The sequence below is a fragment of the Aquarana catesbeiana genome, linkage group LG02, assembly GCF_042186555.1.
Source record: "Aquarana catesbeiana isolate 2022-GZ linkage group LG02, ASM4218655v1, whole genome shotgun sequence".
NCBI classification, from domain to species: domain Eukaryota; kingdom Metazoa; phylum Chordata; class Amphibia; order Anura; family Ranidae; genus Aquarana; species Aquarana catesbeiana.
Window position 1 is genome coordinate 742,034,411 of NC_133325.1, and position 19,805 is coordinate 742,054,215.

General features: G+C 39.7%; 1 protein-coding gene across 4 annotated transcripts in view; it reads right to left on the reverse strand.

The window, feature by feature from the left end:
* The window catches only part of APP (amyloid beta precursor protein), a 356,861-nt gene that overhangs the window by 193,077 nt on the left and 143,979 nt on the right, over positions 1-19,805 (reverse strand). For all 4 annotated transcript variants that reach the window (XM_073617084.1, XM_073617083.1, XM_073617086.1 and 1 more), the window contains exon 3: positions 12,438-12,567. In XM_073617084.1, the coding sequence (XP_073473185.1) occupies positions 12,438-12,567 (130 nt within the window). The remainder of the gene's footprint in view (positions 1-12,437; positions 12,568-19,805) is intronic.

Here is a 19,805-nt window from a genome sequence, read left to right on the forward strand (position 1 = left end):
CACAAACGGCCACGACAACCACGCACAATCACTCTGAATGGAAATGCATGATTGGACACCAAGCAGACATCTTAGAGTTACAGTAGTGATCATCCAGATTTTTCCTCCCGAAATTAAAAAGTCAACTTGAAGACAGCTTACAAAACATATGCCAACTATCATCTCATGCTCATGGACAACTTTACAAAACTACCATACTTATCTTCAATATAGTTTACCAATTTCCCGTGAACCAGGGGGCTTCCCTCAACTGAGACTGCGACCACCACCCCCCACACCCCAAGGCATAAATTAAATTGGCACCTTCAGGTGCCTGTATGCATACTTTGTTATATTTACAAAGAGCTCTGGAACCTCTGATATCCAAATTGATTTATCTTAACTACACCATGTAGAGTCATACTTGACAAGCCTTTTCCTGAACCTGCACCCCCTATTGGAAGTACAGTCTCTCCAGTCAATATGAAAACTTCAGACATGAAGGTTCCAAGCTGCAGTATGGCCATATAGAGCTACACATGATTTGTTTAGCGGAGTGCTTTGAATTTTGGGGCTCCAAAAGCACGCAGGATAAAATCTGAGGTTGTATGCAGAAAGGTGGAGCCCAATTTAAAGCTGAACTCCATCTTTTGATACACTTTACATAGTTTGTTTAGGCCAAGCTGGCTCAAATGAACTATGTCCCTCACGAACATGTGAGGCCGCTGGATGTGTGGTATAAACTGTACAGTATGTAGTTGAGGCTGCATACAGCACTGTGTTCTGGGTTTGGGCTGAAACTTTCAGTCTCATACCTGGAACACAGTATAATCTATCTGATTGGTGCTCAGCTATTCAGAGAAAGTGATGTATTCTAGCAATGAATACAAAGCTTCCTCTGATTGGTTGAGTAAGAGGTTACGACATCAGACCACCTCTGAATTGCTGACCACTGATCAGATAAACTCTTGTGTTCTGGGTATGAGACAGGAATGTCTCGGCTTGAATCTGGAACACAGTGCTGTATGCAGTATGTAGCATCAGCTACACACAATTTATACAGCAAATCCAGCGGCGTCACATGTTAGTGAAGGACATAGCTTGTTTGGGCCAGCTTGGCCCAAACTATATAAAGTATCAAAAGCTGCAGTTCAGCTTTAAGGCCCAAGTCAAAAGAGCTCTATTATCAAATCTAAATCAAGAAATGTCTTTACAGTATCTAAATATCTAGTAGTACCCTGGTAAGCAGCCACCAGCCACGGTTTTTCTGTGTTGTCCCCATGAATGCAAATCTTTGTGATGATGGCCCATTTCAATGCACCAACATCAACAACACTGTACATATTAAGAAAGAAGTCAAGAACCAAGGAGTCTAGGATCAAAGAATCATGGGATCATGATCTTTCCCCATTCTCAGTTCATTTGGATTATTATATTTAAAGTAGAACTATAGGCAAAAATGTTTTTTTCATTTTGGATAGAGCAAAGGAGGGTTATAAACACGTCAGATTTTTTTTCCCCCATCTGCCTCATTGGGGAGATATACCTTCACTTCTTGTCCCATAGCCAAAGAGGAAGCAAATCCCTGCAAATTAGGGGAATTCCTTGGGAACCCCCAGATCATTAGAACTAGTGTCCCCATTGGAAAATTTTCCCTCTTACTTTTCTGGGGACAGCCCAAAATGTAGGGTCAATAATGGTAAACAGAACAAATAGGGCGAATCTCCTAACAGCGGCACCCCGACAGCAGTAAAAACTGACATATGTTCTTATGCCTCCCCACTACACCCAAAACTAAAAAAAAAAAAAAATGTAAAAAAAAAAGGTTTTACCTTTTGTCATATTTTCACATATAACAATAAATGTTTAGTCATTCAACGAGCGGCTGTAATTATTATACCTGGCACATGCAAGAAAGGTTCATTAAGTAAAGGAGCTGGAAAAATTGCTGACCAAAGGTGCCCAAAACTGCTTTCCATTGAGCGAGGGAGTTAGTATAACTATGGTCGTCATTAAAAGTCATTATCTGTGGAGAAGGTTTGAACTGACTATATGGATGGCGGGGGATCTTTTGTAATAACTCTTACTCTCATGCTCTTATAATGGACTGAACATTATTGTAATCTGCTTGAGAAACTGTGTTTTCTATTGAGCTAAGTTGCTGGAGAAATTTTGTGTGCCATTAAAAATATTATTTGTGGAGGAGGTTTGCATTGACTATACTGCTGGTCTTGGACCTTTGTTCTTACGAATGACCGAACGTTTTTTTGTAATCTGATGGATCTTAAATAAAATATTTCAAAAGGAACTGGGAGGAAAAAGAATACTTATTCTTTAATTTATATATACACTGTGGACTTTTTGGTGTGGCCACTCTTGTCTGCTACTCCGCTGCAGGTCAAGCTTATCCTGGAATTTAGCTTTAACCGCTTCAGCCCCGGAATATTTTACCCCATTCCTGACCAGAGCACTTTTTGGGATTCGGCACCGTGTTGCTTTAACTCACAATTGTGCGGTCGTGCGACGTTGCACCCAAACAAAATTGACGTCCTTTTTTTTCCTCACAAATAGAGATTTCTTTTGGTGGTATTTGATCACCTCTGCGTTTTTTTTTTTTTTTGCACTATAAACAAAAAAAGAGTGTCAATTTTGAAAAAAAAAAATGCATTCTTTTACTTTTTGCTATAATAAATATCCCCCAAAAATATATAAAAAAAGCTATTTTTTTCCTCAGTTTAGGCCGATATGTATTCTTCTACATATTTTTGGTAAAAAAAATTGCAATAAGCGTATATTGATTGGTTTGTGCAAAAATTATAGTGTCTACAAAATAGGGCATAGTTTTACGGCATTTTTATTATTAATTTTTTTTTTCATTAGTAATGGTGGCCATCTGCAATTTTTATCGGAACTGTGACACTTCGGACAATTTTGACACATTTTTGGGACCATTGGCATTTTTACAGCAATCAGTGCTATAAAAATGCATTGATTAATGTAAAAATGTCACTGGCAGTGAAGGGAATAACCACTAGGGGGCAATTGAGGGGTTAATGTGTTCCCTATTGTGTGTTCTAACCGAAGAGGGGGGGGGGGACTGTGTAGGGAAAGAGATGTATGAACAGACGACCTGTCAATTCTCCCCTCAGAGAACTGGAAACTGTGTGTTTACACACACAGATCTTGGTTCTCTGTGTGCTCCGAGCGATCGCAGGAGCCCGGCGGTGATCGCGACCACCAGGCACTCAAATCAGCTCCGTGGGCGAGCAGGGGGCGCACATAACGTCGTTTCACCCAGCCGTGCCATTCTGTCGCAGTACAACTGTGGCATATGATCGGCAAGTGGTTACCAGGAAAAGTTAAAACACGGAGGTATTAGCTGTCATTTGGGTTTGGTCAGCCATGAAATAAATTCATTTAATCTTAAAGCTGAATTCTAGGAATTCAGCCACTTTGATTAATGTGTAGCTATGGTACCCTGTTTCCCCGAAAATAAGACCTAGCGTGATTGTCGGTGATGGCTGCAATATAATCCTTACCCCCCATATTAGCTCTAGTTAAAGTCCTTGTAGGTCTTATTTTCAGGGTAGGGCTTATTTTTGGGGAAACAGGGTAGGGCTTTTTTGGGGGGTAGGGCTTATATTGCAGCCATCACCGACAATCACGCTAGGTCTTATTTTTGGGGAAACAGGGTATGAGTTAAGTCCAAGGAGGTACATGCCACCTTCTGGACACCTCGCTTTTATTTACAGCTGACAGGTTTATGGTTAGGGCTCTGAGAGGAGAGAAGCACATGCAGCAGCTATGCCCGCCCCTCCCCTCTGCTGCACATTAACAGAGGCCTTGGTATTTTGTGAATGTGTTCACATAATGGAAAGGCTTCTGTGACTGGGCAGGAGGAGGGGAGGGATGGGTATAGGAGATGCATCTACTCTGCACTTGAAAGAGCTGAGACCCGATGGTACAGCATTGGAACTTCACAAAGCTGTCTTCTGGAAGCTTCATAAACCTTTTAGACGTAAATTAGGGAAATAAATCAAGAAGTTGGCTTGCACCTCATTGGACTTAAAGTAGAACTATAGGCATTTTTACATTTTTTTTTTTGTGGATATCGTAAAGTAGGGTCATAACCCATGTTAATTTTGTCACAAAAAAAAAAGTTTAATACAAAAGATTAACATAAGAAAGTTCAGTTGGATCGCTGCATCAGTCATATGTTATAACAGCGCTTTTAGTCCACCAGATTTCAGACCGACATAAATAAGTTCCTAAGCATGTAACTCAATGTGATGACAGTTAGTGAGTTCCACTCTGGAAATAGCAGGTGATCCTAAATGGTTGTCAAAGCATGCACCAAACACCAAGATCTGTAAACACACAAATCCCTGTGCTGTCAGAGGAGAGGAGACAGATTGTGAGTTCCTACAAAGTAGGAACAGCGATCTGTCATCTATCCTAATTAGTTCTATCCCCACACAGTTAGAACACAGTGAGGGAACACACAGTTAACCCCTTGATCGCCCCCCCTAGTGTTAACCCTTTCCCTGCCAGTGACATTTACACAGTAATCAGTGCATATTTATAGCACTGATCGCCCTATAACTGTCAATGGTCCCAAAAATGTGTCAAAAGTGTCTGATCTGTCCGCCGCAATACCACTAAAAATCGCAGATCACCGCCATTACTAGTAAAAAAAATTAAATAAAATAAAAATGCCATATTTCCCATAGTTTGTAGACGCTATAAAATGTGCGCAAACCAATCAATATACGCTTATTGCAATTTTTTACCAAAAATGTGTAGAAGAATACATATTGGCCTAAACGGATGAAGAATTTTTTTTTTTGTTTTTTTACATTGGGGGGATATTTATTACAGCAAAAAAGTAAAAAAATTGTTTGTTTTTTTTTTTCCCAAATTGTCGCTCTTTTTTGTTTATAGCGCAAAAAATAAAAAATGCAGAGGTAATCAAATACCACCAAAAAATAAGTCTATTTGTGGGAAAAAAAGGAAGCAAATTTCCTTTGGCTACCGCATTGCATCACCGCGCAATTGTCAGTTAAAGCGACTCAGTGCCAAATTGTAAAAAGTGCTCTGGTCAGGAAAGGGGTCAAATCTTCCGGGGCTGAAGTGGTTAAAAAAATCTATTTAGGCCTGAAGATTACATAAACACCCCCACCCCCAACATTAAATATTTTCTTAAAGCAGACAAGTTTATGTAAATGTGCACTGCATGGTGGCATAATCACACAAAGAGTTTATTTTTTTATTTTACTCTTACACTTCTGTCAAAAAAGCAATATTCTTGCAATGACACTTGGTTTACCTTAAAGACCTTCAATAACAACTAAATCTGTGTCACGTTCAAACCTTAATACAATAAATAATAATGTATTTGATTTTTCATTCAAGGAGTATATAGGGAGTTTGGAAATTGTAGAGAAATGCTTAAAGCAGACTTTCAGTCATTTTTTTTTTACTTTCCATCTATTAAATCCTCTTGAATTAAAACATACAAAAATGTCTGTACAAACAACGCCTGCAAAATGACCAAATCCACTCAGCTCAAGTGTGAAACTAGCCTTCCAGTGGAACTGATGACAGGTTCACTTTAAAATCATGTAAAGAGAGCAAAGGTTTTAGAAAGGCTGTTGCTTCTTAGAAAAGCAAGCAGTCAACATTTTGTGGGATCCACAATAACGTACTTAGTGTCTACTTTATGGTGCTCCACATGTACATAATTTTTGAGGGACTAAAATAACTTAGATTCCATGGTTTTATGGAAATACAGGTGATTGGATGTGATAACCAACTTCATCTTCCTATCGATATTTAGCTTGAAATGTTTGTTATGAAATAACAGAGGCCATGATTAATTGGAAAATAGAGGCTACTTTAAACGATAGAATACCAAAATATTCAGAGTTATGGCACCCATGGATAGATCACTTCTTGCCTTCTCAGACTTTAATTAGTCCCTCCTGGAACCTTGAACACTTGTTGATAGGCTTCCTATACTCTGTACTACCCTTTTGGCATATACAGTGCATCCGGAAAGTAATCACAGCGCTTCACCTTTTCCATATTTTATGTTACAGCCTTATTCCAAAATTGATTAAATTCATTATTTTCCTGAAAACTATACAAACAATACCCCATAATGACAACATGAAAGAAGTTGGTTTAGAATCTTATTTTTTTTTCTTGCAAATTTATTAAAAATAAAAAAACGAAAAAAAAAAAAATACATGTATATAAGTATTCACAGCCTTGGCCATGACACTCAAAATTGGGCTCAGGTGCATCCGGTTTCCACTGATCATGCTTGAGATGTTTCTACAACTTGATTGGAGTGTGGTTGGAATTGGTTGGACATGATTTGGAAAGGCACACACCTGTCTATATAAGGCCCCACAGTTAATACTGAATGTCAGAAAACAAAGCAAGCCATGGAAGTCCAAGGAATTGTCTGTAGACCTCTGAGACAGAATTCTATCGAGGCACAGATCTGGGGAAGGGTACAGAAAAATGTCTGCAGCATTGAAGGTCCCAATGAGCAGAGTGGCCTCCATCATCTGTAAATGGAAAAGGTTTGGAACAACCAGAACTCTTCCTAGAGTGGGCCCCCCAGCCAAAGTGAGCAATCAGGGGAGAAGGGCCTTAGTTAGGGAGGTGACCAAGAACCCGATGGTCACTCTGACAGAGCTCCGGCATTTCTCTGTGGAGAGAGGAGAACCATCTCTGCAGCATTCCACCAATCAGCCCCATATGGTGGAGTGGCCAGACGAAAGTCAATCCTCTGTAAAAGGCACATGACAGCCCACTTGGACTTTGCCAAAAGGCCCCCAAAGGAATCTCTGAGAAACAAAATTCTCTGGTCTGATGAAACAAAGATTGAACTCTTTGGCCTGAATGGCAAGTGTCATGTCTGGAGGAAACTAGGCACCGCTCATCACTTGGCCAATACCATCCCTACAGTGAAGCAGGGTGGTGGCAGCATAATGCTGTGAGGATGTTTTTCAGTGGCAGGAACTGGGAGACTAGTCAGGATTGAGGAAAAGATAAATGCAGTAATGTACAGAGACATATTTGATGAAAACCTGCTCCAGAGCGTTCTGGATCTTAGACTGGGGCAAAGGTTTATCTTCCAACAGGCAAAGAAGAATAGGAGAAACTGCCCAAAAATAGGTGTGCCAAGCTTGTAGCATCATACTCAAAAAGTCTTGAGGCTGTAATTGATGCCAAAGGTGCTTAAACAAAGTATTGAGCAAAGGCTGTAAATTCTGATGCGATTTATTTATTTTATTTTTAATACATTTGCAAAGATTTCAAACAAACTTGTCTTTCACGTTGTCATTATGGGATATTGTTTGTAGAATTTTGAGGGGGCTAATGAATTTGATCCATTTTGGAATACGGCTGTAACATAACAAAATGTGGAAAAAGTGAAGCGCTGTGAAAACTTTCTGGATGCATTGTAGCTATTCTCCTGGGATCTCACATTTACCCCTTAACCCACCTCACCATTCTTCCTGCCCCAGCTCTATTCGATTGATCTTTTGAAGGTATTGCTTGCCACCGCTACAACCATCGCCTGCAGCTGAATTCACCATTAGCCCAGTTGGACACTCTTTATTGTGAAAATCAGTAGATTGTCTGTACTCAAATAATTTGACAGTAAAAAGTTGGTTACTGTCAATAATCTCAATGGCAGAAGGTAGTCCACAACCACTTCTGATTGCACAAAAGAATGACAGAGCATATTAGCGCCTACATTTCACTAATTGTATCATTTTTTGGGGGTATCTATTCAAAATTTACTTGAATCTAAACTAAAATTTGATCTGCAATTAATTTCATACAAATCATTGCGTACATCTGAGGCCTGCAACATCTGGGTCTTTTTCCACATTCTCAAGCAAAGTCTCCATTAGAAAAAGATAAAAACATGCACCAAATGAAAACAACAATAAAACCAACTAATAATGCAATATCATTTTTACTTCATCATAATCATTATTTTTATACTAAAACTGACTTTATTGAGCATAAAATGATTTTGAAAATAATTACAGCCACCCAGGCAGAATCCAGGCAAAGTAAATGGCATATATGAATCATTTTTAAATTTTGCAGCATAAATCATACATTATGATGGGAGATTTTCAAAGGTGTCGTAAAACACAGTCAGCTGTGATAAATCAGAGTGACATATAATAAAGGATGCAGATTTCATGCTGCCAGCAATATTCTGAGTAGGGTGTTTTAAAGCCAACATAAAATATATGTCCAAATAACTAGATAGAGGGAGTTTAATGTCAGCATTGTGCCCCAGCAGGACCCAAACCATCAAAATAATTGTATTTTAATATGTAAATATCAAACATATTACATTCCTGCAGCAATCTTGTTCCAGTGTTTTGTGACAGTGCCGCTATCCCTTCAAAGGCCAGCAAACCCATTCTATTAAATGTGTATGTCAGAGCAAGGAGAAAATATACAGTACTCTAAATTACAAAGACAGCTCCCCATATTTTATTCCATTAAAAGTTGGGCATGGGTAGAAAAATACCCATTGAACTGCCAGAAATCCAATGAGCTCCTAACTTCACGTAGTAGGTCGACAGCAGAGCCTTTGCTGTATTAAATCCCAAACAGTGTTTTCAGCCCCATTAGTTCTCCCCTGCTGGACTACAGAACACCTCCCTGTCTTCTATCTATGCTCCCATCAGAAAAACAGGTAGATGGGAGAGTGGAGAATATGTACTGCTAGGGAGTGGGAAGCATTTCTTACTCCTCGAGGCAAAGCACAGGTTCACAGTTAGGCCTCATGCACACTGGACATTAAAATAACAATATGAAAACGCCAGTAACTTTGCAGTGAGTTTTTCAACATTTTTCAATGTTTTTGCAATAGCGTTTTTTTAGCGTTTTTCCATGTTGGCATTTAGCATTTTTTTTTATTGGATCAAAAACCACTGGCGAGCCGCGTTTTTGAGCATCTATCTGTGTTTTTTGACGTTAGAGCATTTTTAAAGCCACAAAACGCCCCAACCAAAAACAGTTGATAACAGCCTATGTGTACATGGACACATAGGATAACATGATGGGGAGTTTAGTGACTGTAGAGAAAAATGTCTGAAGCCAAAAACAGCAGCTGTAAAAACGTCCAAAAACGTCCAGTGTGCATTAGGCCTTATAGTAGCTTTGTTCTTATTGTATTATGGTAACAACTAAAAAGAAACCTAAAATGATTTTTTTTTTTTTTTTTAGCATTAGAAGATATTATGCTATGTAGTTTTAGGCTACTTTTAAAATTTACAAAACACGTAAAAGCAAATGACCCGTTACAGTAACTCGTATCTGAGGTTTCAGTTTGACAGAGCAAATCTTAAAGTAGGCAACCTCTGCAATGCTGTCTCTTTCAATAACCTCTAGTGATCTGGGAAAACCTTTTTTTTTTTTTTTACTAAAATGTTAATTTATAAAATTTTATGTTATATGTAAAGTAAGAAAAGAGGTATAAAACATCAGTTAAAAAACAAAATCCTAAAAGAGTAAAACTGACCCAAAACCTTTATAATTTCCCTATTAAAAAATAAACACTACAAAAAAGACTAAAAGCCTAAAAAGATTTCCAAAATTGTTATTTTTTTTATCATACTACCACTTTGTTATTTTTTTTTTTCAATTTATAAAAGTTTGAAATAAAAAGTAGCATAAAGATGTTAATAGACCACAACAAGTATGTATGAACCATTTAGGTTAGTGTAATACAAAGCCTGAGTCATAAGATATGTGTATTGTGTTGTATTGCACTATAAGGCAGGTGAGTTGCCAGTTCATCACAGGTTGAATTGGATGGACTGGTGTCTTTTTCCAGCCTTACCAACTATGTAACTATGAGTTGCAATGTACTGTAGATGTGGAGTGCAATTAACATTGAAAGGTAATGCCCCGCAATAAATATCTGTCTACATTGTGTTACTGTGCAATGGGGTAACACGCATTATCACGTGTGGTATGATGTGAACAAACCCTAATGCAAATGTTACTTGTGTGGACCTGACCCCTCAATCAACTGGTCAGGAGTTAGAGTGATCTACTTTGAAGACCTGCAGATAATGCCAGATCAGACCCAACTATGCGTCAATTAGTTATATATCTGAAAATAAAGCAACCTGCCCTCTACCTCTTGGAGTTTGTCGAACCCTAAATGTAGCAATCCCTCAGTGTTCTTGGCTAGTTTGTAGAGTATTAGGCACCTGAATACAAATGTGTCCTATTTGGATGCTTTATACTGAAGCTGGCCCTAGATGGAGTTTTTTTTTCGTTCAGCCAGAAAGTGGAGCGGAAAAAACACAAAAGAGCAGGTTTTTCCATTAACACACAAGTCAGGGGTAAGGAGGAATCTTCCCCGCCAGGACCTTGTATTCTGACAGCGGGACTATCTGCCATCAGAATACACCGATCAGCGGCTGTAGCCACTGACTTAAAAACATTTTACATCATTCCCATTCGATAGAGGTTGATCCAAAGACTTGTTAAACAGTGATGGCTAAACAAAGATTGAAATTTGGCAAGTCCCTACAGAACCAGCTGAATTTTAATCCATCTATGGCCAGCTTTAGTGTGACAACACAGCCAGAGCATAGCGTGTGGGGATGGGCTAAGAAAACATCCTAAAAATCCATCAACACGATAATTTTTTACAGATTGTGAAGAAAAGAGAGCAAATCTTCCAATTTATGTGGGGTGGCATGGAGCGGGGTGGGGGGGGGGGGGGGGGGCTGGCCGCTTAGTGATGTTTAGCCCTCAATTAATGTTGACTAGCCAAAAATTTATTTCTTTTTTTGCAGTTCTGAATACAGTGAGGTACAGTAAGAGCCTCTTTCGGTTTTTATTGTTCTCAGAGTCTCAACTTCATAAGCTGATGACCACCAGGTTTTGGCAGTGAGCCAATAACCAATACAGGTACTCACTATCACGCTATTCTAAAGACGAAAAACTCAAAAACAAAAGAACTGAATTATAAAGCTGCTGTTTTGAAGATACTAATAAATCAGTATCCCAAAAGATAGATTACAAAAAAAAAGGTTGCTATATTGTTATGCTTGTACTTTTTTACAATAAAAATTATTGTACCAGATATATTCCAAAAAAAAAATAACAATTGCACTCTGCATTCTTCACATAAACCATTAAAATAGAAAAAATCTTATCCTACTACGTATTTTTACATAACTATAGTTTTCTTTATACCACCATCATAGCAAAGGCCAAACATACAAAAATGTCTCTATATGTAACTCAATCCTTTTATGAAGACCAACATCAGACATTATAACCACCACCAATGCAAGATGTTTCAATGCTTAACTAATTAGTGATCAGATTTTCTTTGGGACAACCATCTCTGTGTGTTGCTCCGCCATATGAAAAAGGAACTCACCGGAAGAGTTGGACCTCTTAAATAAGGTCAAAAATGCTTAGTAATATCCACCGAGATGAGTTTAGGATGCATCTATGCTGAAAGGAAGCCTGTGGCGAGTGCTGTGAGCCAAGGGAAATATTGAATTGCTGTTTTACGTGCACATATGAATCCATACCTGATTTTAACATACAATTTTTAATAAAACAGAATTATGCTACAAGATCATCTCTCGTGTCTTAGGATATTCTCGAATGCACTTGTTGTCAGAAGTGCAAAGATGCTGATGGCTTTCCAAACTCATCTCAGTGGATATTGATTGGTGGATATTGCAAAGCATTTTTGATCTTTTTAATTAAGAAGTCCAACTCTTCCGGCTAATTCCTTTTTCAGATGGTGGAGGAACACTTGCAATGTTGCATCAAAGAAAAACTAACTGCAAGTCCTGTTAAGCATTGAAACACACCCTATACCAGTGGGTATAGTGTGATTTTGATCTCCATGAAAGAACTGAGTTACATATAGAGACATTACTGCCTGTTAAACGTGGATATATAGAAAAAAAAATTATCACCTATAAAGAAGTATTTTTCTATTTCAGTTTAATTGATTACTTTATGTGTAGAGCATAGAGAAACGTTGGAGCACAGTTGTGTTTAGGACTAAGCAGAATATCCTGTTTTCCTATCTCTGGGGTGCATCCACCACACATTTGTATGCCGAATCCTCCAGGAAGCATGTGAACCTATATCTTCCCCCATGTATATTCTCCAAATATATATATGGAGAATGCACTCCAGAGAAACTAAGTAACAGAAGAAGTCTCTCTAATGAGAACAGAGACCACAGTAAAACAAGAGACAGATCCTAACTCTACACATTAATCTCTACAAGTATGCAAGACAGGACCTCACTGATGAATCAGTGTGTCTAATTGCTACCTACAGAACTTAGTTACATCTTTGGTTCTGATCTGTGTGGATCTATAAAGTAATACCAGGATATTGCCACCATCAATGCTACTCACCCAAACACCGATATGGGACCACAATATGGACGTGGCTCTTGCACTGCTTGCGCCCTTTCTTGCACCAGTTCTGAATGGTGACGGGCTGGTTGGCTTCTACAACATTGGTTATCTGTAACTCTGGGTATACCTAAAGGAGAAACAAAAAAGATTTTAGAAACCCCTGGTCAATATACATCCTAAAATAATAATTGGAATGGAGAAGAACAGCAATTTTACCAGGCAGCATAACCAAATGTTTTTTCTAAAGTTTATCTAAAACCAACCTTGAATAGAAAAAGTAATGTTAAAACCCATCAATTTTTGTTTTTTTCATAATGTAGAAAAGGCCAGCAGTCCATTCAAAAACCACTGCGAGAACATTAAAGGATTAGTGAAGAAGACAATAAATCAAAAAGGTTTTTGCATGGAGTGCTGGCTTTCTCGATTTTGTGAACTAGAATATTGTATACCAAAAGCGAAGCCCTCCCAAGCTGGTGTTAGGAGGGTCTGGTGCTGGGTGGATTTGTTTGCAGGTTTTTGTCTGTACCCCACTGGGGAGAATAGCCATCATCTCCTGTCCTGTAGATACAATAGGAATTAAGATGAAATATCTCCAAAATAAGGGAAATCCTCTCGTAGAAAGTGGTCACTGGAATAAATGTATCCTATGTCTATTCTGATGACAAGTTAGTATTTTGGATTGTTGCTCAAATTCTTATTCTTAGTCTTATGGTCACCAAAACACAGAGTAGGAAAGTGCCCATGGGGGTGCAGACAGCAATAGAAACCTAACAGAGGTACCACTTCCACACATCATCCAAAACTCTGACATTAGATACATTATTACTGTGGTCTAGCCCTTTCAGGCTTTATCTAGACTTGTTGGCTCATACAGTAGGTGGTTTACCCCATCCTAAAACACAAAAGTTGTACTACACTACCAAGCGGAAACCATGATAGGTTGACAGTTGCTGGGACTAAATGATGCACCAAGTTTTACTAACATTCAGGGCAGTATGTACCTAGGGGCAAAAGGCCAGAATGAATACTGCTTGCACGCCTGACATTTGTCCCTGGGCATGTACTGCCCTATAGGTTAGTACTGCTTGGTGCACGGTTCAACCCCAGCAGCGGGCAGCTTTGCATAGACTTTAACATGCTGCCAGTATCTGTGCTGAATAGTTCATCTTTATCTTCCACCTGCAACATCTGAGCTTCATGTACCTATTCTGAACCCCCAGTATGCACGAGAACTAAGCATGATGACCTTATCAGAAACTTGTGTAAATATCTCAGCAAAAGGCGCTGCAAGAGCAAAGACAAGGTTGTCGAGACAAACAATTACAAAAAAAGAAAGTATGAAGCATTCAAGTGTTTCTGATTTTATTTACATTAAATTAGGGATCTTGTATGTCTTTTCCGAGGTGTCTTGAGACCTGCTTGCATCAAGATGCACTTTGGCTGTTTTGCCAAGAACAGAGCAAAGCACCTGAACAGAATATGATCTATTGGGTTGCACTACACTCAGCAAAACAGCAAAATGCACATGTAACAAAAAGAGACTATGGGGTTGATTTATTAAAGGCAAATCCACTGTACACTTGGAAGTGCAGTCACTGTAGATCTGAAGGGAACCTCTGAAATGAGGGGAAGCTCTGCTGATTTCTATCATCCAATCATGTACAAGCAAAAATGCTGTTTTTTCTTTTCCTTGCATGTCCTCCTCAGATTTACAGCGACTGCACTTCCAAGTGCACTTGCAATGCGCTTGTAGTGCAAAGTTTATTTGCCTTTAGTAAATAAACCCCTATAAGATGCAAAGTCCAAAATAGCTACTAACAGCAGGCGGGTGTAGGTGCTCTGAGTGCAGCCATATATATGCTGTCTACAACAACCCTATATCACACTCCTTAACTGGTTTAGAACACTTTGCGCAGAAGTCAATGCCCCATGTACGTCGTCAGTCCAGGATCCAAGGATTTAGACAGATGTTGAATTGAACACTAATGCTAGAAACACACACATAGATCTCTCTTGATCAATCTGCAACCTAAACAATGTGGACGGAGGACCTCCCTCCATTCCCCTACTGATTATTGTGTTCAGACCACCACAGTTGTCCAAACACATGAGCAGTCACTGTTCGGCCAACAATTTTCCATCCAGTTCCTTCGATTTTTTTTCAGTTGAAGCTTGTCAACCTTGGTGGTGCTTGGTGTGCATGGCCACCTTAACAGGAGGTACTTTAACGCGGTACCTGCACTTCGGTTGTGCCTTAGAAACATTTTAGGTCAGGTTCACACTAAAGGAGACCTTTTACCACATAATCCAAGTTAAAAATTGTAAAAACGTTACCTGAGTTTTTTTGATGATCACGAACACACCAAATTGACTTTAGCACCACATCCCTGAGGTTAATAGATGGAAAGAAAGGAAAATTGGGACTTTTTAGGTGCAGAGAAAATTATCAAAATATCAAATATAATGTATAAAATATACAGTTTATCACAATTTCATCAAAACTGCAATGTAAGATGGACTTCCCAACATGTTTCGCCCATATGTCGGGCTTCTTCAGGGGATGCTCTCCGGTTTGGGGGTACCCCGACATATGGGCGAAACAAGTTGGGAAGTCCATCTTGCATTGCTGTTTTGATGAAATTGTGATAAACTGTACCAGCCATTGTTGTATTTTAATCAATATTTTTTTATTTTGTTCTTCAAAATAGAAATTATATTTTGATAATTTACTCTGCACCTAAAAAGTCCCAATTTCCCCTTCTTTCCATTCATTTACCTGCATTATGCTCTGGCCTACATTGTTATTTGCAGCATGGCATATAACAATGGCCAAGTTGTTATGGCAGCCCAGACTTTGACTTTTGGTCATGTGATGTCAGCAATCTTCCTATTCTCCAAATTCCATAATGTAAGGCAGCATGGAAACAAATGCAACCCAAGGAGGACGCTCTGTACACACAGTCCGAGGCTAGACAAAGATGACAGTTCCAGAATATAATTTACACCCAGAGAAAGCAGAACATCTGTGGACCAGACAGTGTCGCAAACAATTTTGGCAACTGATAATATAAAGCTGTTAAACTGTGATTTTTTTTTTTAAAGCGTCTTTTATGATATATCATATAGACCGTCTATAAAAGCATCAACTAAAAAAAAAACTAAAGTCACAGCCCTAGAGTGTTAGAGAAACATTAGCCACAGGAGCGCTTCCTGTGACAGTGAGCAATGCAGTCATTAAAGCTGCGTTTCTAACAGCGTGTTTTGTAATTCTGCCGGTGAATAGCATTACGCTTCAATAATGGTTCCCGCTAAAATTATTTCCTTAGGATGTGCAACTGTGCAATAATAAATACCAAGAAATAATGAAAAAGCAAAGCTCCGCATTACATCAAACCACCCCGACTTCTTATCAAGCCTCTTGTGTGCTTCCAGCGACAGTTACAAATGATTGCGTAAGCCATCCTCTGGGAGTTACGGAAAATGGGAGATGTAAATTGCTATTCATTTTCTTCCCCCTTTCCTTCTCTGTCATATTCTCTTCCAACAACTACATCATTTCCTAAGCAAGAACAATAATATTACAGTAAAGAAAATAGGTGAAAGTGAAATTTCTGAAAGACCTGTAATCATTTTTTTTTTTCCCTTCATTAAACACGTACACACTCCAAGATGGATAGAAACTCCTCCTCTCGGAGGACTGTCACCTCTTAACGTCTGAAGGGGTCTGCAGCTTCCACAGGTCCCTTGTGACCCCTATTCCACTGTTCTTTCCATAATCTGCAAATTTCAGGTCTGATGTAAGAGAAGACAAATCGATTGTCATTCAGCTGGGACTGAAGGTCAACCAAAAGACAGAAATTGTGAACCTTGATATAGCAGAACTAGTGAAAGTGGAACTTCACTCTCCTAAATCAACACTATTTTTAATCCTTATGCTGCTAGCATTAGTAAATAGGAAAATATATCATATTTACTTGTTTTAAACTTTTTTTATATACTTTAACCGCTTCAGCCCCGGAAGATTTTATCCCCTTTCTGACCAGAGCGTTTTTTGCGATTCGGCACTGCATCGCTTTATCTGACAATTGCGCGGTTGTGCGACGTGTCTTTTTTCCCCACAAATAGAGCTTTCTTTTGGTGGTATTTGATTGCCTCTGCGATTTTTATTTTTTGCGCTATAAACAAAATAAGAGCGACGATTTTGAGAAAAAACGCATTATTTTTTACATTTTGCTATAATAAATATCCCCCAAAAATATATAAAAAAAAACATTTTATTCCTCAGTTTAGGCTGATATGTATTCTTCTACATATTTTTGGTAAAAAAAAAAAAATCGCAATAAGCGTTTATTGATTGGTTTGTGCAAAAGTTATAGCGTTTACAAAATGGGGGATAGTTTTATGGCATTTTTATTAATATTTTTTTTTTTTTTTTACTAGTAATGGCGGCGATCAGCGATTTTTATTGTGACTGCGACATTATGGCGGACATGTCGGACATTTTTGACACATTTTTGGGACTATTGTCATTTATACAGCAATCAGTGCTATAAAAATGCACTGATTCCTGTGTAAATGACACTGGCAGTGAAGGGGTTAACCACTAGGGGGCTGGGAGGGGTTAAGTCAGTACTAGGGGAGTGATTACTAACTGTAGGGGGATGGGCTAGCAGTGTCACTACACTGATCACTGCTCCCGATGACAGGGAGCAGAGATCAGTGACACTTGTCACTAGGCAGAACGGGGAGATGCTGTTTACATTAGCATCTCCCCGTTCATCCTCTCCGTGAGGCGATTGCGGGTATCCCCGCGTCGCTCGAGTCCGCGGGACCCGCGACCCTCATGGAGCTCCCGGGCGGCGCGCACGCAATGGCACGGCGGGGAATTCAAATGGACATACCTGTAAGTCCATTTGCCGAGCCGTGCCATTCTGCCGACGTACATCTGTGTGCGCCGGTTGGGAAGGGGTTAAGTTTCTTGCCTAGGCAAATGATGTCAAACATCCCAGGAGTCTTCAGGAGGGGAGGAGAGAAGGAGAGGTTTTCTTAGCTAAGCACACTCTCCTGCATGCATGCCCGAGCTAAATGCAGGTGGATTCCAGGAAGTAAATGCTACATGTATCATTTGCCCTTACTCAAGGTGGCCATGGCCAGAAATAATAAGGGGTTGTCTTTTCAATGTGATTTCTTAAAGCGGAGTTCTGCCGATTTTTTTTTTTTTAAAGTCAGCAGCTACAAATACTGCAGCTGCTGACTTTTAAAATATGGACACTTACCTGTCCAGGGCGCCCATGATGTCGGCACCCGAAGCCGATCTCTCCCTCGGCTTTCGTTGCTGCCGTCGCCATCTTCGGTAAGGGAATCAGAAAGTCCACTGAAGCCTTGCAGCTTCACTTCCTGGTTCCCTACTGCGTATGTGCGACTCGCGCTGCGCATTCCCACTGGTCCCTGCTGTCTCCTGGTACCCGTGTGTCTCCCAGAAGACAGTGGGGGGGGGCGGGAAGTGGCGTAGATATCCGCGGGTATCTATGCTCGGAATCTATGCTCTATTAGACAGGTATTTGCTCCCCCCTGAAAGGTGCCAAATGTGACACTGGAGGGGGGAAGATTACGAAAAGCGGAAGTTCCAGTTTTGTGTGGAACTCCACTCTAAAGAAGTGTTCCCCACGAAAAATTAAAAGTCAGCAGCTACAAACTTTTAATATGAGGACACTTACCTGTCCACGGCTCCTACGATGTCGGTATCCCAGACGATTTTCGGATAAGTGGAGGTTTCACTTTTTTTAGTGGAACTCCGCTTTAACAAAATAAAGCATAGAGACATGGATGGATTGGGGGGGGGGGGGGGGGGGGGGTGGTTGGATTGCTTTGAATATTAAAAATGAATTAAAATTGTGTTTTTTGTGTGTGGTGCTCAGATGCAGTGAAGATCCACTTGAAGATTAGTGGTCGAGACCCACCATCCACAAATGCAGAGCAAAACAAGAACAGAAGTCACGACAGCATCGTTAATTGGATGTTCAAATGACAGCAAGGCTATTCTGACACTTGTAGGCCCACAAATATATAGTCTGGTCTTAGCCACAGGCCCCTGTTCCAGAGTTTCCGAGTGACCCTTAACCCTGGGTTTGTGATTCTAGCATCTCAGTGCTCCTATTGACTTTTGTACACTCCAATGGCCCCATTGTCTCCAGTAACCCCTGCATTCTGTGCCTTGAGTGACCCGGCCGTTTACCCCAGTGCATTTAAGACCATTGTCTCCTGTTTCTGTGTCCGAAAGTTCCTGTCTCTGCAGTTACCAACCTTGGCCCTGTATCTGACCATACTTGTCTGCTGACTGCCCTGACCTCTGACCTGTCCCAATTTCCAAAATAGCTCATTGACTAGGTACTTTGTTCTGGTTCTTTCCCCAGTCAGCCAAAATCTGCACAGGTGTGTCTGAGGGCCGCAACCTGGGATCCATCCCGAAAATAAGCCAATCACCACCTTGAGGGACCCGCCAGTAAATACCAGGCAGGTCCTTAGAGTGTCTTTTTAGGGCCAGTTGCACCAGTTGTACAGGGGGGCCATAATTCCAGTACCTCATAACACTTTCAATCCCAGAGATATGCCAGTTGTGTCTATGTCCCCATCCATCGCCATAAACATACAAGCAGAGAAGACTACAGACTATGGTCATGGAAAAATCAGGTGTCTGGGTCGTACTAACAATTAGATATCTATGGGTATCCTAACATTTAAAATTTGTCTACATAACAAGACCAAAAAAATAATAATTTAGCAAATGGAAAAAAAAAAAAATACTGGGAGCTGCACTTAATGAAGCAGTATTGCAAACATTTAGCCAGCTTCTTGGAAACAATTTTTTTTGCAGGCATAGAGAATGATTTCTGTTATCTGCTGAGTAACTCAAATTTGTTTGCCACATTCTAAAAAATTACATTATAAAAGGGAAAAAACAAAAAGATGCAATATTTGTACATAGAAACCTATCCACTTATCAGAAATACTATGCTTATTTTAAAAGTGCATAACAAAGGAAACATTTGATGTTCATGCTATTCTTTGAATCGGGACCTATTGCTGTCAAGCAGCCAAAACTACCCTGAGGGCTTGTTTACCAGTTACATTTGTTTTTGTGAAACTGAAGTTTTTTGTAGAATCTGTCTCAGTTAGATTTGCATTGAAGATGGTCACATCACCTAACCCCATTATATTCTGTCACAGAAATTGTATACTTGTCCTTAGGGATTGTTTAGGCGTGCGGCAGTACTTGCGTTTTAGGGAGGTTTTAGAGAGCAGTTGACATGCCTTCACCGCTTGTTTTAAGCGCTTGTTATAACCCTCAAAAGCCCAGATCACTGT